We start from the raw sequence: 21,889 nt of genomic DNA on the forward strand, positions 1-21,889 counted from the left end.
TAAAACATGCTTTGTGGTATTAGCACTAGATCACCTAACTTACTAGGATACCGTACAATTAATTATAATTAAAAATACACACTTATTAGATTTAAAAGAGACAGAACAGATTAAAAAGATCTTCCCTAACAAACTAAATGTAAAAGCCTGAGAGTCGTATGCCAATATTTTACAAGCCCCGAAAACCAGATTAAATCTAGTGGCTAAATGCCAAGGCCAAAGTGGACATAATTGGCTAAAATCCCACAGCCGCCCCAACCCAGCATGCTATTACCTTAAAGCCTCCATTTGAAATCCTATTCGTAATTGCTATGCTATAAAACAAACCACCAATGAATATTTACATTTAATTTAAAGTTTCATTTGCTAAGGAAAGCCATAACGCTGGCGTAGGTTCACCTGGATGCCCAAGGACTAGATATGTCATACAACTGACATTATGGTGGCCTATGGCCTGCCTGAGAATTGAATACGTTGTGTTTCAGGTACCCCATGTTTTATCCCAGCAATACGAATGTCTACAAACAAGACACTTCATATATAAAGTTCCCAAATCTAACCCTCCAAAATAAGAGGCTAGCTTATCACAATCTCTTAAAAACAGAGATGTGCTTGTCCGGATTTACCTGGAATTCAAAACGGGAACTTATTGGCGATCGACTGTCACATGTTTTGGCTCCAAAACATGTGACAGTCGGCTAGCCAATTAGATCCTGTTTTGAATTCCAGGTAAATCCGGACAAGCACATCTCTACTTAAAAATGAAACCATCAACTAATGTTACCCTCTATCCAATAAACTAATTCCCTTCACCTTGTTTTAGGTGAACACTCTCCCTTGAAATGCCCTTTTGTAGAGGGAAAATGAAACAAAATAAAAAGGAAAAAAACACGCAGGGCTGTTTTCCTTGTACATATCTACACAAAATACCATTAAATCTAGCAGTAAATAACATTGTCATCCAAAGGACTATATGCAAATACCTTTACAAAGAATCTAAAATTACATAGGAGTGTAAACTGGGTTCAAAAAGTGATATTATACAAAATCGCTTCATTAAAATGTTATAGATCATATGTCATGAAGGAGCTAACTAGGTACGTACTTCTAAAAAGGAACTTTTTATAGATTGGTAAAAACTCTTGAAATACATAGATTATAAACCAATATATTGACCAAAAATATATATAGAAGTATATTTTTGTACTACATAATTTTTATTTATAAAAAGGAGCTTAAATATTAAAGTGAAGTATTACAGACCAATAACAAAATATATCTTGACAGTTCTTTATACATTAAATTTAGACACAAAGTAAAAACTACTTTCTTTTTGCAGATTGTCATATATCATTGAATACTTTCAAGTACACCACACAAGTAATGACCCAACAACATTTGGTTACATTGGCTATCTGAAAGCTGCATGACAATGTAAGTGGCCAAACATTTACGTTCTCTTTAAATTGGCTGTTGAAGGTGTTAGCTGAAGATCCAATCCAAAAGCAGTGTCTGATTGAGGCTTAGGATTGGTCCTACTGCTCACACCCTCTCAGCAATATCTCACAGACCTATTTATTAACCGCGGCTTGCAGGCCAATCACGGTGACCCTAGAAAAATAAAGTTTATTGAGCCCAGGGATGTAATGAAGGCCCTTCATTATCCTGGATATTACAACCTTTCCTCATATCTAGGAGCCAAACTTTAAACTCCTTTACTATCACAGTCTAGCTGGTGCCTTAAACTGGATTAAAAAAAAAAAAAAAAAAGTGTAACATGCTAAATAAAATTGTCTTATGCAGACCACTGGCCTTTTTATGGCAAAAGGTTATATATTTAATTCACATAATTTAATTAACAGTGAAAAATGGATATTAAAATGGTAAATATGTCAGTGTGACATTTCACTGGTTCTACCCCCCCCCCCCCCTTAATTATTGACCTCCTTATCAATAACGCAGTGAACTGCAATAGTAAAATTAAGTTGAAGGCTAAATTCTATTTTTTGGCTAAAATTAGTGGATGTATAAAACATAGTTGGATATAGGAAGACTTGAAACCGCCATTATTTATTGTACATTATACTCCTGGGAATAAAATACTGGGACTTCTGTATTAGTACTCAAGTGTTCTCTTCATTCCAGACTTCATTTTCAAAACAGCAATAAAACAGAAAAGTAATTGTCAATATTATCCCCGTCCGTCAGTAACTAATATAGCAACATAACATGGCTGTCTGACACCTTCTATGAACATATTAAATGCAATATTTAGAACATTAAATAAACATTTGGTATTGCATAGATAATTAGAAAGCTTCAAGCTTATAGAATGAAGGAGACTCACATTATACCTGCACATATTAATATAACTGGTTAGGTTGTAAACTTTGTAGTATCCAGGGTTTCTGTATGCTTTGGTCCACTCACATAATGTTAGGAGAGAAGGATGGCATGGTGAGAATTCATGCAAATAAATGACATGAACCTGTAAGTCCCCTCTTGACATGTAAGTCTGTGCATCTTAACTGAAAAAAGAAAATAAAAATAAAATAAAGCGGATGTATATATTTAAAAGAAGAAAAAATAAGTTCAAAACAGTAAACATAAAACAGATCAAACCAAATGGAACATGGATATTTGGGCAACGGTAGTGCAATCTGGTGACAACGTGGTGGCATCATCACGCTGATGGTGTGTACACACGGTAGATGTGCCTTAGGATCGTGGATAGGATCTTAAGGCACATCCGATTTGCATCCTATCTTGACTATATAGTGAAGATCTGCACTATATAGACAAGGCAGCCAAGACTTTCTGGCTTCCGATACGTGAACGCGGATCGGATCGGGATCGCAAGGGTTAAAACCCTTTGCGATCTGCATCAGATTCAGATCCGATGCCGATCGTCAACATCGGAAAAGGAAATCGGACCGTGTGTACACAGCATGAGTTTTAACAAGAGCGGTTATCTTTAGCACCCACCTGATTGGCTCTATAGTACCTTAGGGTACAGCCGCACATTGAGGTGTTCTCCGATGTCATGGGTAAAAGCAATAAGACCTCCTATGCAGAGGGATTCCTTGCCAAGTGCATATTAAACACCGACTTGTGTGGATATTATGGTCGCATTATGGAACAGGATTCCCTTAATCACATAACTGAGCAACAAATGTGCCTTTAGAGGGGCTACAACACGTTTGTCCCAGAGCAAGAATTTGGGCCTCATCCTCTAACTGCAGTGGGATAAGGTTTTTACTTTTATGTAAAGATGCATTTTGATCACAGAAAACAATCAAAACGGTGTCCGCCCACTAGCTGGATATATTTATGCTGTAATTGAGGCTAAACCAAGCCGACCAGCATGATCAGCCACAAAGTCGACACTCCAGTGCCTGTACTGTAATTGGATGCAGGCTGCATAGTCCCTAGACCAGTGGTCAGGGAACTCAGTCCTCATTACCCCACACAGTGTATGTTTTGCTGGTAACCCAGCAGGTGCACAGGTGTACTATTTACTCACAGACACATTTTATAAGGTCCGCAGGTGGAGATAATTATTTCACTTGTGATTCTGTGAGGAGACCTGCAAAACCTGCACTGCGTGGGGTAATGAGGACCGAGTTCCCTAACCACTGGCCTAAAAGCTGTGACTGCCTGCTGCAGCTGCCCACCATGCATCGGACTCCTGTCTGCTCTGCAGCTATTTGTGCTCCAAGTCAGGATTTCCCACTTGCCAGTTTACTGCTAGACTCAAACAAATAAAATATTAAATATAATGTTGGCTGTTTGCGTAAACCAAAGGAGAAAATAGAGTGTAAAGCAAACTCATAAGGTTGGCATCGGGGCTCCATCCCAGAGTGAAAGCATAAACGTTCATAGCAGCCAATTACACCCGTGCAAGAATGGGAATGAATGAATGAATGAATGAATGGTCACAGAAAACACTGAGTGCCTCCTCTTTAGAGATGTGTGTAACCAGAGGTGTAAGTACTGTAGCCAATCAGTATGGAAATAATGGAGCAGTGCACACTGTGTGCATTTGCCAGCTTACCAAAAAGGGCATCTATGCATATTACCCTACTGCAATGTACTTACCACAATACAAAAGCAGAAAAGCAATGGTCACTGCAGATATCAAAAGTAGAATTACACAAAGCATACAGTACAAAAGGACATTTTCCATTTCCCTTTATTTTAATGCAAAAATTTTTGGAAAATCCCCTTTATGAAAACAGAATCGTGTCATTTTAGAGTGAAATGCTATACAACTTGCAGAAGCAAGTTAACGCTCTATTCTGTTAAAGCAAAACCACACTTACCCCCATTCTGTTATGAAAAGGAAGCGTACGTGGTGGTAGTTAGTTATGACCCTAACTGTGCGGAGTTTGTATATTCTCCCCGTGATTGCGTGGGTTTCCTCCGGGTACTCCGGTTTCCTCCCACAATCCAAAAATATACTGGTAGGTTAATTGGCCTCCAACAAAAACTAACCCTAGAGGTCTTTGTGTGCGTGTACATGTGGTAGGGAATACAGATTGTAAGCTCCACTGGGGCAGGGACTGATGTAAATGTTCAAATATTCTCTGTAAAGCGCTGCGGAATATGTATGCACTATATAAGAAACTGTTAATAAATAAAATATAGGCTATAAGTGACTGAATATTTGTAAATTGAAATCCACTTCTTCATCAACTTTTGTGTGAAATGTCTACAGAGGGTCAGGCCCATTACACAGAGGCCGCATTCATCAATAGGTTTGTATATACCACATGCTCCATACAGGCAGACAATCCCTTCCCCCATTCACCATTTGCTGTCACAACCCTATTCTGGCTGTTGAAGAGGAAACAGCCCGTCTGAGGGTTTATGAACATTCTGAGAATAGTGCGGTCATCCCGGTCCTCCCTTACACATGCACTTAGCAGGTTTCCTTCCTCAATAAGCAAGTTATGTCCTAGGGATAACAGCATTCTACACTCCAGATACATATCCTCATATACACAGCTTAAGAAACTGCTGCTCAAGTACAATTTGCTTCCGAGCACACGTTTGTCCTAGACTGTTCATAGGAGAGCAGAGTGCTTAGAACACAAACCATGATCACTAGGGGATAGGAAGCTTCCTGCGCATTAGTGGTGGCAACATTAAAGATCTAGGTCAGCAGAACACAAGGAGCTGTAAAAAATAGATGAAGCCAATATTAGCCCCCCCCCCCCCCCTCCCCCCCCGGGAACAGATTCTTTTACAGGTATTCCCTGTGCACAGAAGTGGTCAGGAAATTGGGTGCAGTGTTTAAACCATGAATCATCAATATTAATATTAGCCAACATAATCCAAGTTAAACCAAACCCGCACCTCTCGTGTGTGTCTCAATAATCAGATGTCGCATTTGGTTGCCTGATGACAGCTGCCCATAGAGAATACAGATTGGCCACTACTGGACAGGAAGTGAACAAGAGAAGAGTGTACCCCAGAACTAGTACATTATCAGATACAAAGTTAATAACCCCTACTTTAACACTATAACCATTTGATTAGTAGCAGATGTCGTTAAACTACAAGATGGTTATTACACTGATTAACGAGATATAGAATATAATTGGCTGCTTTTAAAATTTTAGATATATGAAAAATGATATTTTTAGTTTTATAGGTTTATATTTTTATATGAACTTCTGTTGCAATCATTTTTAACTAGCATTTGCAGTAATTTTATCAAATCTATTACAACAGGTTTTTAAATTCAATTTTAACTTTTTTTGACACCATAATTTTTCCTAAAGCAACAGGATATATTCTTTATTCCGTCCGTGATAAGGTCCCTTTCTTCTTGCACAATGAGAGCTTTCCATTTAGAGAAACCGTTCTACTTCTTAGGACACCTTGCTGAACATTTAGGGGTCAATTCAATGTATACACCTTTCACACCAGAAAACGCAGGGACTTACCCAGAATACGGTCCCTGGATCATGGCAACAGCCAAGTCCCTGCATTTTCTGGTGTGAGGGGGCGGGAGGTGGGGTGAGTGGAATGATGCTGGTGGGTCAGGCCAGGGATTGGCCCAGGGTGGAAATACACCCATCAGTCACCCGGCAGCTTCCCCCAGTGGCGGGAGGATCGGGAGACGTTACTGCTGGCAGCGACTCAGCGCTCTCCATCAGCAGCTACAGGCCGGACCCCCCCTGACTGGAACACGCCCACCACAGGCCTGACCTCCCACACCACCCTCACACATGGACGGTATCCCCCAGGTCCAGCACCCAGGCTGCCGCCTTCTCTCAGACTCCGCAGACCAACTCTGGTAAGTAGAAGCCGGGTTGGCCCCTTTCACATCAGCCAGTAACCCGGGCCGGTCGCAGGAACAACACTACTAGCTAGCAGGGTTGAAATCCTATCAAATTTACCTGGGAATTTGGCCCAGAAACCTTTCACGCCAGCGCTAGTCGTAGGTTGTTCCCAGGCCCAACCCGGGAATTTAGGTTGGTGTTAAGGGGTATAAGAGATAGATGCTGTTGCAACAGCATAGAAATTGCAGCAATGATATTCACCCTCTTGCTGCCCGATCTCACCAGAGTCCGGAAGTACCAGAAGTGTGGTATATAGTCACACTAAAACTGGGTACACATCCAACGTATCTGGTGAGAACAAAAATCTGGTAATGTATGGGATCATCGAACATTTGCTGCTCAATACTGGAAACATACAATGGCCATTCAGACAAATTGGTTAACTCAATTCGACCTAACAAAATACAAACATTAGTTTTTGACCATTTTCCAGGTTTTAGAAGTGAATGCCAAATTAACAGATTTTTGCTCCCACCAGACAGATAAATCTGTAAGTATATGACCAGCTTTACTCACAGGTAAAATCTCATTGTGCCGTTATACTGCAAGCGCTAATATAGCAAGAATGAAAACATACACTTTCTTAACATGAAACAAACAAAAAACAGGTAATTTTATTATATAGCTTGGTAAACCATATTGTCAGTGATAAAACCCAAGGATGAACATCCTCTGACAACTATCCCATTATGGTGTTGCCAGGATAGCCCACTTGTGCAAAAACCGGATCAAATAACCACTAAAAAGGTGTTGTTGCCCACAGCAATCAGAGTCTTGATATTTTCTACAATATCTAAAAATAATGATGGCTAGATTCAACTGTCCATGTAGCCAATATATATATATATATATATATATATATATATATATATATATATATATATATATATATATATATATATATATATATATATATATATATATATATATAGCCTCCCTATACATTACATTGCACGAAGGAGATAGTGGAGAGGACAATACTACCATGGATATGGTCCTTCGGGACAGCTTGGTCCAATGCAGATATGCCTTTAACAAATGACTGCTATGAAAAAATCAATATTAGATTTACACAAAACACAGATTCCTAAGCACTTACTTTTTTCTGTCTTTATCCTTCTTTAAGGGCTGCTGGGAAGTTGCTTGGAATGTCTGTGACTGGAAGGTTTCCACTGCCATCTTCCTCCTGTTGAAAGCATTCATCTCTTCTTCTAACTCCTTCCTCCTGTCATCCAGTTTTCGGGTCTCATCTTGGTGAACCCTCTTCAGATGTGAAAACTGGTCTTGCAGCTGTAACAGACATTAAATAAGTGTGTTTAATAGCTATTAATAGAGTAGCAACATGATACAACAGGAGACTGTGCCGATTAATTTTGTACACTTTTGTATCTGTCTGAGAACAGGTGTGTTTATGAATCACAACAGAATGTGGTATGGAACAAAAGCTGTTACACAATGCAGATTCAAAAGGTGTATTGTAGCAATCCCACGATCCCCCCTGATTCTCCGATCCTGGCAGGAATCAGGGATTTGCAGGATTTATTTCCTTGTCAGATTGCTGATAGATTCAGTTGGCAGAATGGCGGGCCAGGAGATCGTGTCCCCAGGTGTATGGTTACACATTCTCACACACCAATATATATTTCAAATTTATCAGTCTAGTCAAGTAGTGCATCCTTATTGCATCACATTTTCGTGTAATGCTGTGTCCACACGGTGAGATTTGACATCAGATTTTGACTATATAGTCAAAATCGGATGCAGACCGCACAGGTTTTTTACCTTGCAATCCCGAAGCGCACTCCGTGACAGCACAAATCGAACCCCAGATAGACAGGGCAGCAATGACTATATAGTGCAAATCTAATGCAGATTGTATGAATTGTATGTAAATAGTACAGAGATAGCAAAGATTACATAGCACTTGAATCTTAAGTCTAATAGTAAGGGAATCTCAACGTGTGTACGCAGCATAAGACGCATTTTCAGCAAAACAAAGAGCCCCAACACTGGCAGAGTCTCATGAGACCTTGCGTGCCAAAAGGGGCTGTATAAGGACACAACTGTATGCAAAATGGTGTTTTGAACTAGTATACTACCAAATACCTCAATCATTTAATAAAAGGTGGAAGCTTAGTTTTCCACAATTTACGCAAAAATTTACACCGCACCAGATAAATAAAAGCATTTTCTGTATGTCCTGTATGCCAAAAAATTTCTAATGTTAGAACAGGCACTGAAACGTTGACAAACTAATATGCTGGTTTGAGACCATATTTATTCAAGTTATCTTGAGTGCAGCTTGTCACGTGGGATATGTGAGCTCCTGAAGCAAATTATTGTACATACTGGACAGCATTTCTCACTCAGTAATAAAGTTCAGAATTACACATTATATTGCTGTATGTGGCTGCTGCATCCGTGCTGCTGCTGCTGCATCCGTGCTGCTGCTGCTGCATCCGTGCTGCTGCTGCTGCATCCGTGCTGCTGCTGCTGCATCCGTGCTGCTGCTGCTGCATCCGTGCTGCTGCTGCTGCATCCGTGCTGCTGCTGCTGCATCCGTGCTGCTGCTGCTGCATCCGTGCTGCTGCTGCTGCATCCGTACTGCTGCTGCTGCATCCGTACTGCTGCTGCTGCATCCGTACTGCTGCTGCTGCATCCGTACTGCTGCTGCTGCATCCGTACTGCTGCTGCTGCATCCGTACTGCTGCTGCTGCATCCGTACTGCTGCTGCTGCATCCGTACTGCTGCTGCTGCATCCGTACTGCTGCTGCTGCATCCGTACTACTACTACTAGTACTACATCCGTACTACTACATCAATATCATACACGTTGATATTCTGTGTCTTCACCGTTCTCTTCCATGCATACGCTCTCTGCTAGTATGTAACCATATTACTTGCTCAACATGGTTTGAGCTATTAAACATTATGTGAGATTTTCAATTACAGATCTAGGTTCTCTCTCCCCTCTGGTGTCTAAGGTCACTTGTCTTATCCATCACACTATGCAATTTGGGCCCGGTATCGCCAGATTCCAATGGATCTGGCTGTGAAACCGGACCAAATCGCATGTGTATAACATCCAATCTGCGGTCCAACGCGTATCGGATCTGAGTAGGAAGTCGGACTGGCTGCACATAAGATAAATCTGATTAGGGGGACTCCGGAGCCGGGTGGACACTGGGAGCCGGCGTGTAAATTTGGGAGCTCCGAGCCAAATCAGTGGGTGCCTATTCACTTGTTTTTTATTTTTAAATAAACACTCCTGCCTGGCTCCCTCCGCCTACAGCTCCCCGCGAGTTGCAAGTGATAAATCGCATGCAATTTCTCATATGCAAAACTTGGTACATCAAGTGACTAATTGTATTTGAACCCTGCCGGGGAGCTGCTAGGGCAATAAGGTCTGACAAGTCGGCCTAAAATATGGAGGCCTTATCTCCTGCACCCATATGTCCTCTCACTCGCCCTGCAAAAACAACGCTGGCAGTCACAAGCGAGTGGTATATTATATAAGAGAAATGTTTTTTAGAGTCTGATCTACAGATCAGAGAAGCACTAGTAATTCCAAGTATTCAAAGCTTCATAGAGTGATTTATAGGTAAAACTGATGTGTCATTAACACAAAGGGCAACTGCTCATTTCTGCCTTGCACTAATGCTGAATGATGCATTCATCCTAGATTTGTCCTCATACAACTAGCCTCAATACACCTGGTACGAATGAGCCTCCAGGACCAGTGTGACTCTGCTTGTGCCATCACAATGCAATGCATCTAGGCTGCACCAGGAGACAGCAGAGATTTATTTGCTAAAAAACACTTATATATGTATATTTATTTGCAGCACATGACAACTTGGCCGCAAATGAAGCATCAAACAACTCATACAGTAAACAGATTCAGACACACATTCAAGTGTCGCATATCAAATTAATCAGCGGCCTTCTGGTGCAGTCTAGTCATAGAACATTGCATTTTTGGGTGGAAATGGTGCTCCAACACTATCAAACACATGGGGCATGGCTCACAGAGTAGAGTGATTTGAAGTGACGGCAGCAATCGTATATGAGAAGACATCTGTACATCCCTTAACAAGAGAAAAGGCTGCTATGAAGGAAATAGCCGATTAAATCATTCTCACGGTCGTATGTAAGGTGAACGCTAAGAACAGGACTGACCTCACGCTCTTTCTCCTTCAGGCCGGCCTCCGTCTCTTTAACCCTGTTTACGAACATTTGCCGCATTTCCTCCTCTTTCTGGTGCAGGTCCTCTAGGAACTCTTTCCTTTTGGCTTCGTAGGTCTCCTGAAGACTGAACAGAAACCGCAATTTAAGTGGAAGAAATAGTATAGGAAATGCCGAATGGCTTTGAGAAAAAAATTGATAAATAAAATTTCCCAAATAAATTGAAACCACCATCAACACCCATTTTCATAAGGCTTCAAAAGGCTGCTAGAGTATATTGTAGCTCAATAACCAAACTAAAAGTTATTACCAAGATGGAGAGTTCTGTGCTTACCTGTTAAATCCTTTTATTTGAAAAGCAATGTAAGTTAGATGCCAGCCTTAAAGCGACAGGGGAGTTGTCAACAGTCGCATGAGTTATTCACGTTTTTGGTGCCGAATATCACAGGTCGACTTTGTTCATACCGTACAATCCAAGTGGACGGAGTGGAATTATAATAGTGTGGCGAGCATAGCATGGCTTATGCAATGAGCCATTTGAGGGGACACTAGTGTTCCTGGCTAGGTGTATTTTGCAGGGTGTAGCGCCCTGACCATTTTTTTTTTTTTTTTTATTAATTAACGCACCCTGCCCCTTTTTGAATAGTATTCTGCTCCCTTATGCCGCCCTGATAGGCTGAGAGCAGCAGGATGCGGCTGTCAGAAATGAGTTGACAAGCCACTTTCATCAGAGGAGGTCAGCGCTGAGCGGCCTGTCAGCGCGTGCCAAGTGGCTGGAAGAGCCAACAAGCTGCTAAACACAGAAGCATCTAAGCTCTTCCTGTCACATCCCACTGCACTGACAGACCTCTCCCCTCTACTGAGACACCAAAAGAAGCCGCACTGACACCCCCCCAACAATTACCAGCAACTGCCTGCATGTCCCCACCATCCCGCGGACAATAGCCGCTCAAGCCACCCCGCATGTTCTGACCGAGCTCCAGCAATTACCGGCCTTAGCTTGGCGCCACACTTCTCTCCCCACCCCCCAAAAAAAATGAAACCCGCACCTGTCACTCTGCTCAGGTGGCTGACCCAGCTGGTGTCCCATCCTCAAGTGGTGCACCCAGTACCTTTGTTATTCAGTCTCTTTCAGTAAGAAAGTCGACGAGGGACAGTCATGGAACATACTTGAGGACTGGACGCCAGCCCCCACTCCGTTAACATGGACACCATGAGTTAGTACACCGAATGACACCAACCCTAGTAAAGTCTCTGGAAGTGCCTGCTCTGTGATGGAGGGGGGTGGATACTTGCACAGTAATGGGGGGGGGGGGCACTCGGTGGGCAGAGAGAGCTCTGAATACTGCTAAGAGTTCAAGGATATTGATCACAAGTCTGCTTCCCCATGAAAAGACACCCCGCCCCCACACCCAAGACTTGCGTAGTTGAATACAGAAGGGACGTCCCTTGACCAAGTGGAATAGACCTTGCACAACAGAATGCTCGCTCATGCTCTGATTTGCATATGGGATTTGGTTTATTTGGTTAGATTTTCCATTTGAAGGGGCCACAAAAAACACTGTGCATAACCCACCACGGCGAAGGTGGAAATTAGAGATACCGGGATTTGCATGCAGGAGTGTATGAAAATTCAGTCTTGGAGGAGAACAACGGACTGAACTTTCAAGTACAATAAGACCTCCAGATGGATCATCTCCTTAGACTGAATAAAGTAAGATTTCTGCAAATTGATGATCCATCCGTGAAACTGGATAAGGAGAACTACAGTGAGTCAGAAGCATAACCAGAGGACATCCGGAGACAGGGCCAAGATGAGGAGTTCGACTAGGTAAGGAAGAATCCATTCCCTCCATTACAAGTGAGCTCCCATGGCCTTCGCGAAAACAAGAGGAGCCGTAGAAAGCCCAAATGGCAAAGGCTGAAATTGGTAGTGTACATAGAAACAGCAGAATACTTTCTATTAAACCACTCAATGTTCGTTTTCCCCAGGTCTACCTGAATGGCTGGTTGTCAGGATCTGTGTCTTTAAAACCCATCTCTTCAAGCTTGCAGCGTCTATATAGCTCATAATGGCGTGTGTGCGTCTGCTCTCTCAGATCTTCCATATTAACTCTTATAAGCATTTCCTTCAGTTTTACAAAGTCACAGTGGCTCTCATTTTCAACTGTGGATGGAGAAAAAGAGGTATGTATTAGGTGGCAATTAGTATGCGGTCTCCATCCTATATAATAAAAGCCTAACAATGCGCCACACATCTAAGTGGGGTATGGGGTTCAAGTGTTTTGAACACCGGCAGCCTGTACATGGCGCCCGGCAGGGCAATTCAAGTGTTGCTCTGTTCGGGTGCACAGAGCCGCCGTCACTGACATTACCGTTATGTTATTCCATCATTTTGACTGGCTGTAACTACGGAGAATATAAATGCGCTATAGATTGGTGGATTTTACACACTGTAGCGTATTTCCAGGTTTGCTCCTCGGGCTTGTATAGAAACCCATGTTAATTGTAATCTGACCACAAGCTGTCGGGGGATATACTGAAAAGCCCAGGCCGAGATATTCGCCATGAGTAATTAACCAGGGCTAACAGAATCTATTAAAAAAGTATATTTTTCGTCTATGCGTTTGCCAGCTCCTGAATGTTAGCAGTAATTAAATCAAAAATAATACACTCTTCACAGTAATATGCGACATAAAAAACTACATATAGTCTGTTATAACGAAAAACATTAAGGGGTCAACTTAATTAGGTGAGGGTTTGTTTGATGGAACCTGCAGATTTCACAAGAATGTGTGCTTTCAAGAATTCCATAATTCACTTAGAGTGATGAGACCTTCCCGGACCTCACACAAGGGAGACCTTCACTAAGTGGGCATTAGGAAAGATAAAGCAATTCATTTTTGCTAAATAGGAGGTGCATAATAAAATACTAAAGTGGATTTTGGGGTATTTGATGCGATTACTTTTTTTTTACCCCCACACGAAAAATGAATTATTGTCCAAATTAAAAAAATAAAATGAAAACTTCCAAACACCTAACTAGTCATCGGAGCTGTTCTTAAGCAAGCGCTTACAGTACTTACAGTAAAGATTTTTCCTACCCTCAGAGGGGTGCAAAAAAGAAAAAAGTTTCTTAATGCTTTAAGAGTTTGGGTACTCTTTACCTAGAACGGCGCCCGCGATTGGTATCGCGGGCAAAAAATCGCGGGCCCGCGATTTTCCCATAGGGATCAATGTTAAAAGTCAGATTGGACGCGATTTTAGTGTTAAATGCCTCAATGCCCGCGATTTATACATAGGAAACAATGTTAAATGGGCCACAGAGCCCTAATAGTCCCCCTGAAGTCTTAAATGGCCCCCACAATTTTTAACGCCACCCCACGATCAACGTGAACCCGAAGCGTGGCGAGCGCAGCGAGCCCGCGAGGGGCGGCGGTACGCGTCCTCCGACCTTTTCATACCCCCACTATCCACGTCGGCGGGAGTTGAGAATAGAATAGTGTGGCGAGCGCAGCGAGCCACCGAGCCCGAAGCATGGCGAGCGCCGCGAGGGGATGCGGATACCTGTGAAGCCCACGAAGGGACGCGTTTACCTGTGAAGGTATCTGCTGCGCTCGCCACGCTTCGGGCTCGGTGGCCCGCTGCGCTCGCCACACTATTCTATTCTCAACTCCACGCCGACGTGGATAGTGGGGGTATGAAAAGGTCGGAGGACGCGTACTGCCACCGCTCGCCACGCTTCGGGTTCACGTTGATCGTGGGGTGGCGTTATAAATTGTGGGGGTCATTTAAGACTTCAGGGGGACTATTAGGGTTCTGTAGCCCATTTCACATTGTTTCCTATGTATAAATTGCGGGCATTGAGGCATTTAACACTAAAATCGCGTCCAATCTGACTTTAAACATTGATCCCTATGGGAAATCGCGGCCATCGCATCCGTTTTTTAGTGCATACGATGGTCGCCGTTCTAGGTAAAGAGTACCAGAGTTTGTAATTGAATTGCAACATTAAGTTGCAAGTGTGTATTTGCAGTGAAAATGGCAACTCTCAACTAGCTGGACTGACCCCTGACTAATGCGCATAGTAATGCTTATATATAGTTAGTAGACGCATGATGGAAAATTGCAGCAGAAGCACTTCAATAAAATGAGCATCTTTCATTATAAAATTGCAATGGTTCCATTTGGTACCATACCTTGGACTACTCCCCATGGGTACTGTCTGGCTCTCACCAGCTTATTTCCAACTTTTACCTCCTCCGTGCTTCCAACTACAGCAAATGGGAGATGAGCCTAATATAAATAAACACATCACATAAATATACTTGGCCACTTCAAATCCAGACGTGGTTAATGCTTTCATTTGTATATTGTCAACTGCATCTTTCTCAAAATACATTGCCTGGTTTAAAGTCTATCAACTTATTATAGCCATACAAACATGATTTTCAATAATTGTTTTATTTTCTTTGCAACTTTGCTCTGGATACAAGAGGAGCAAGGGGAGAGAGAACAAATAAAGAAAAAAAATCAGCCACAATTATTTTAATGGTCCTTAAAAACAGTTTATGTAAAACCTTGAAAAGAACATTGTAAAAAGGATACACGATTGTAGTAGTAAGTTTGAAATTTTAATATAATTTCAAATGTGAACACTAGAGGGCAATAGATCGCTACAAAGTACCTCTAGTGCCATAGAACATATACTGTATGTGCTGTACTGCTGTGAATGAGATACATCACAAATATTCCAATGTAGAAGATTCTCTAATATCTCCAGCTGAGAACTTTCTATTATTTGGTAACATATTTAGGTTAATTCAGATCAAAAAAAAAAAAAAAGAGAGAAGAAAAAAATAAGTTTTCTATAAGAAGCGTCAGCGAGATAAAACCAATTCTGTAACAGGTGGAAATTGATGGTTGCAGAGAAGACCACCATTGTGAAATGTAAACTTAGATCACAAGTGTGATCAAAGGACATATAAGGCCTGATATGTGTAGGGTCAAATAAAGAAGCAAGTCTATGTTGCAATGCAAGTTGTGCAGATACAGGTACATTTATTCCGGTTTGCCTGTGCTGTGGGGGCCTTCTCGCAGAGATGAGCTGGGTCAGAGCCTCCGTATTGGGAGGCAGGTAGAGAAAGCTGCCTGACCGCTCTGATTGTGAATGACACCAAACAAGAGAAGCCAGGCAGCATTCTCTACATGCCTCCCGGCAATAGAAAGATGCTGAATGGCTGTCAGCTTTGCTGATGGATGGTTGGAGCCATCTAGCAAGCACATTGCTGACAAGGAGAGAGTGCGCTTTTTGCATGTTTGTTTAATTACAGTGGGTTTTTCATATTAATCAGCATTTATTCTCCATTTGACACCACTTAATATTGATATTTATCACTGCAAACCTTTCAATAAACTTACATTCATAACAGAGTTGATCTCAGCCACAGCATCATCATCGGTGGGGAACTGGTAGATCTGGACACCATTGCTGACCAGTTCACTCATGATCTTGATTTTGAACTTGTGGAGCTCACTTTTGGAAATAGTGTCCGCTTTAGCGATGATTGGAATGATATTCACCTTTAGAACACAAGAATGGAAAAATATAAGGAAATCCATTACATTACCAAGACTGTCCTCTTGGCCACCATTGTAGCATCTAGCTTGGAACACTGATAAAAAGTTGCTGCCCTCACTATTTTTAAACATTAGTATATTCATTAAAAGCCCGTCAGAATGTACTTTCACTTTGAGCAGTGACAGTGTTTAGCCCATACCTGCTCCTACCTCCAATCTCTCTTCACAGCTCCATATCCAGCAAGTTTCAAACAGATCAGTGTCCCTGCAAAAATGGCTCTCACTTTTTGTCATGACGTGTTTATAACACACAAGGCAGTCATTTGGTCCATTGAGTGGCCTCTAGTGGTCAGTGTACCACCACTCAATGGACCAAATGACACCTCATAGTCAAGGTGCCCACACAAGGTTCGATTCTCGATCTGATTTGAACTTTTTATTTCAAATTGAATTGCATTTAATTTTGCGATGCGTGCTTCCATATCGCATCGTAAAATACTTTTGTACTTTTTTGTACTACATTGCATTGTGTCTACTTCGAATCACACCCTGTGTAGGGAATCACAAGATATGTAGATCACATATTTAAAATGACATTGTAGTCTAGTCCAAATGTCACAGTACATTAATGTTCAAATTGCATGGCGCACAATGTATAGCTCAAATCGCCCCAAGTACATATTGCTGCGTTTGCATACCTTTAGCCTTTTATATGAAAGATTTTAAATAAACAACAATAATAAAACTTCTAAAAAATCTCCATATCTGTCAGGGACAGGGTCTAGTTTGGGTATTCCAGAAACAGCAACTTTATCAAACCACTTTCTGGAACTGAAGTGTAAAAGCAGAACTTAGTACAATCTAACGGTTTTAATTCATCATAAAAAGGTTGAATTCCACACTGAAGCCAGCGCTGAAGAACAGAGCACAAACACGTGGCTTCATCTTTTAAAGGACCACTTATCTTGATATCAGGGAATTTTAAAGTGCTGCACTTAAGCTCCGGTGTTTGTGCAACTTCATAAAAAGCAATTGTCCCACCCAATAGGAAGTTATTAATAAGTCATCTTCCAGCTGCATAGGTACATTCCCTGCCAACACTCATTTATGTGCACTACACATTGCATTCAGCTATCTGTGTCTATTGCACAAAAGGAGGGGTACCCGGACACTGAATGCTTATACATGCATCACTCCTCTGTTCTGCTTTACCTTCATCAAGTTTGAGCCTTTTGAAAAAGGACCGGGTCCATCTCATGTTTTATGGTGGGTTTTTTGGGTGTTGTTATAAACAAGACACTTAATTTTTATTGGACAGCAGTAAAAACATAAAATACTCTACAGAGACCTAAGAGTGCCTTCTCAGACACCCCTCCCAAACATGGCACCGCTGCAGGGCACCAGGAGCATGGTGGAGAGTTTTATGCAAGTATAAATACTCCAGTTAAATCATGTATAGCTGTAAGCAAATTAATACACAGTCTTTGATGTATATTGTGTGTGGCTGCGACTGTACACAAAGTGCTATATTATAAAGAGCAGAGTCTCCTTGTGCGTGCTTGTCACACTGCATTACTACAAAGATCCGCTGCTGGCAACAACAAAAAAGAAAAAAGGGAGGAGAGCCCGATGTAAGTTACACAGCACCTTGCAGCTCACTCACCAGGAACCTCGAGCTGCACAAAAAACTAGACAGACACTTGTGTCAATATTAAACCAAACTGAATAGACATACCATATAAAGCGCTATACATAATACGAGTTGGCCCATTTCAGGGTTGCCAACATTTTTTATCTCCTCTTGCATCAGGAGGGCGGGGCTTGAGCGTGACATTAAGCTCCACCCCATTATGGAAATGACCTGGTTCGCCAATCAACACGGAGGGGGCGGGGTTAAAATTGTGCAATTCTGCCACTTTACGGGGAGGGGGGGGGGGGTTTGAGGGAGAAGAGTGTGTACTACATGTTGAGTATCCCTGATCCAGATTATACCAAAAACCATATAGTCTCCAAAATACTTGTATTTTTATTGTATTGCTAAAAACCTACTGGGGACATCTGTAACTGGCACTACTGGGGAAATAACATGTAACTAAATATGTGCAAGGACATGATTGCTTGGCATTTAAATTCAGAGCCTGAGATAATACACAAATTTTGTTTCCAAATTTAAAACCTTGTTTCATGCACAAATAAAATATATTTGTGTGTATTTCATATGTTTGATCTGCTTAGGCAACATAAATGCAAGATACCTCAAGATACATCATTCAAACATAAAAACATTCCAAAACACGGAATAATCCATTATCCAAAATTCTTCTGGTCCCGAGCATTTTGGATAAGGCAGGGGTCTTCAACCCGTGGCCCGCTGAGTTGTTTTGACTGGCCCGCCTGTAAATGCCATTTAAAAAAAACAACAACCCTGTAAGTGCTGTTTAAAAAAGCCAAAACCTTCCACGCTCATCCCTTTACATGGGGGACGCGGCGGAGGAGGACGTTCAGTGGCTGGGGTGGATGGGACATGCACATTGTGGATTTCCTGAAGCTGCGCACACGTCCCGCCCGCGCCCTTTCAGAGAAGACAGCCGCCGCCGCGTGACAACCGGCTCCAGACCTCTGATGCTGCGCACCCGTCCCTGCCTGCCTCCTTCTCATTGAAGACAGCCGCCGCCGCCAGCAGGAGCAGCCCTCTGAAAGGGAAATATGGAAATTAAGGCAGGTTTCTTAAGGGGAGGGGGAGGTGAGTTGCCTGCCTGCAATGCGGTGCTGACTGGGGGGGTGAGATTGCTGCAATGCGGTGCTGACTGGGGGGGTGAGATGGCTGCAATGCTGTGCTGACGTTCGGGGGGGGGGGGGGGGGGTAAGCTGGCTGCAATGTTGTGCTGAATATTGGGGGAGGGGAGCATATGGCTGTGCAGTGCTGACTATGGGGGAGGGGGGCTGGCAGTGCTGTGCTGATTATCAATGGGGGGGCTGTGCGGAGATGCCTATGTTTGGGGGGGAGGGAGCTGTGCTGTCTATCTATGAAGTGCTGTGCTTTATGGGGGCTGTGCTGGCTATCTAGAATTACCCCTTTCTGACCAGTGACACTACTTGTGGCATTTTATGAGGGACACTACTGGTGGCATTTTTTATGAGGGACACTACTGGTGGCATTTTATAAGGGACACTACTGGTAGCATTTTATGAGAGGCACTGCTGTGGGCATCATATGTATAAGCAGGAGTATTGGGGGCATTATAGTGCAATGGGCATCATGGTGTGTGGCATAATGTGTAATGGGCATTATGGTGTGTGGCACAATGCGTAATGGACATTACAGATAAAAAGTGTATATTGATTTAAGTAGCCTGTCATTGCTTGGGCTTGATTTGTGAGGAGTTCTAGGTCACTGTGTGGGCCTTCATGTTTATATGTCACTGTGCGGCCTTTAGCCAGCCAACTTAAGCGTGGAAGGACAACAACCATTCCTGCGGTAACCAATATCTGGTCATGCAGGTTGCAAAAGTGAAATGTCAGGTAATGGTTTTCCTGCTAGTTCACACGCTTATAATTAGACCACGCCCCTTTTGGGAGCACGCGCCTACGGCGCGCACAATTTCTTCAATATAATATTATGTATGGGGAGCTGCATTTTTTTTTTTTTTGCACTGGGACCCTAATTGTCTAGAAATAGCCCTGCTGCTGATTATATATTGGGGGCAGGGTTTATGTGTATGGGCAGCTGTGCCAACTATGTATGCCGGGGCTGTGATGTCTATCTATGAAAGGCTGTGCTAAATACCACAGTAGAGATTAGTGGCCCTCGGGCTTCGTTTAATTTTTTAATGTGGCCCACACTGTCAGAAAGGTTGAAGACCCCTGGGATAAGGGATACTCAACTTGTAGTATGAGCAACAGTGATCTACTATTTAAATTAACTTATTTATTTTTATTTTTGCAGATTGCAATGCGTGTATGGGTGATCAAGACACTGGGAAGTTCAAGGAAAACAGCCTACCTTAAATCGCTTAGCACAAAAGTTAAAAACACATCTCAATGTATGCATACCCCTTTAAGTGACCCTTGGTGGAGTGATCCTAGGTAATGGTAGACTTAAACTAGAGCAGTGGTCTCCAACCTTTTTGGGGGCGGGAGCTACTCGCGACGAAATAAACCGCCCGAAGAGCTACTTAAATAAAAAATTTAAAAAATATGCATAATAACCAAAAAATGCCCTTTACACATTACGCCACACACCCCAATGCCCCAGACACAAAATGCCACACACTGCAATGTCCATTATGCTGCATACATACCTCCCAACATTGGAGGCAGAGAAGAATGGACATCTGCGCGTGCCGAAGGCACGCGCCCAAAATTAGGGGGTTCATCTACTACCGTGGTACTCCTGCGAGGCTACATCCCCATTTTTTCTGCTGTGGGGGCATGGTCAGCGCTCTAAGAGCTGTAGCCACATGGGGTGAGGCCAATGAAAATGGGGGTGTGAAACACATATGCCAGATACACATATGCCCCCAATAGTGCAGTGCCAGATACACACATACCCCCAATAGTGCCAAATACACACATATGCCCAATAGTGCCAGATACACACATATGCCCAATAGTGCCAGATACACATATGCCCCCAATAGTGCCAGATACACATATGCCCCCAATAGTGCCAGATACACATATGCCCCCAATAATGCCAGATACACATATGTTCCCACGGGGCCAGGTATGCCCCCACAGTGTCAGATACAAACACACACTGTGCCCTCTAACATAAAAAAAAAAAATAGCCAGCAGTTTACCAGATTTAAAAAAAAAAATGGGAGCCAAACGATTTTTATTTAACAGACCTGGCAGGGTACCAGCCCAGTGGGGATACCACATACACACACACTGCCCTCTGGTGGGTAGGTGGCATACAGGGATGAGGAGGATGCCCTGTAGTGGGTAGGTGGCACATAGGGATGAGGAGGATGCCCCATGGTGGGTAGGTGGCACAGAGGGATGGGAGGATGCATATTGTGTGAAACAGTTTGGATGCGCCACTGTATGTAACACTGAACAATGGTGGTGGGCTTGCTCACCCTGGGTGTACAGTACTTGATGCTGCCACGCTCCCAGCGAGACACACATCCCCAGAACACTGTTCAGCCCGGACCCCCACCTCCAGTTACACTCTCGGCAGTGATATATGACTCACCAACCACGATGTTTGCATCCAGCAATCTCCCTCCAGTTCCTGCTCTGACTGCAGTAGAGGTCCGACTGGCGGCGGCTCCTCCGTGGACACTACATGTCCTCCCTCTCCGGCAGCAATTCTCCCTCTCATTGGGACCCCGGATCCTGGTCTCTTTCATCGGCAGCAGTGGGGGTCCTGCATATACCCACTACGGGAGTCTGACGATGTGGGGAGACACATGCCGATCTGGGCAGAGTGCATCCCAGGGGACGCAGGCATACTTGCCGCCAAGCGACAACCGCATGTCAAAGGTCAGGCGAGCTACTACAAATCACCAGGCGAGCTACCCGTCGCTCGCGAGCGACGGGTTGGCGATCCCTGAACTAGAGTGTAGCAATGAATCATCTCCCCTCCCCAACTTGAACTCAAAATTCCAACAGTAATAAAATGATTCCCCTAGTGTTAAGGTCAGCTCCCTAATTCAGTAGTCTACTGATACTGCATAACAAATTGAAGTGTAAGGAGCAGTACATTACAAACATGTTGGCAGGATTCCATTGAAATCACATGTGTTAGCTCTACTAAGGACTTAAGT

General features: G+C 43.0%; 1 protein-coding gene across 1 annotated transcript in view; it reads right to left on the bottom strand.

Annotated features, from left to right (window-relative positions):
* Positions 1-2,049: 2,049 nt before the first annotated feature.
* SEPTIN8 (septin 8) overlaps positions 2,050-21,889 on the bottom strand; it is a 60,849-nt gene continuing 41,009 nt past the window's right edge. Inside the window, exons 5-10 of the mRNA XM_083181941.1 lie at positions 15,957-16,118; positions 14,735-14,831; positions 12,534-12,702; positions 10,530-10,662; positions 7,450-7,640; positions 2,050-2,528 (exon numbers count right to left, since the gene is read on the bottom strand). Coding sequence (XP_083038067.1) covers positions 2,525-2,528; positions 7,450-7,640; positions 10,530-10,662; positions 12,534-12,702; positions 14,735-14,831; positions 15,957-16,118 — 756 coding nt within the window. The 3' untranslated portion in view covers positions 2,050-2,524. The remainder of the gene's footprint in view (positions 2,529-7,449; positions 7,641-10,529; positions 10,663-12,533; positions 12,703-14,734; positions 14,832-15,956; positions 16,119-21,889) is intronic.

Source organism: Crinia signifera, chromosome 4 (assembly GCF_055691185.1).
Source record: "Crinia signifera chromosome 4, ASM5569118v1, whole genome shotgun sequence".
Taxonomy (NCBI): domain Eukaryota; kingdom Metazoa; phylum Chordata; class Amphibia; order Anura; family Myobatrachidae; genus Crinia; species Crinia signifera.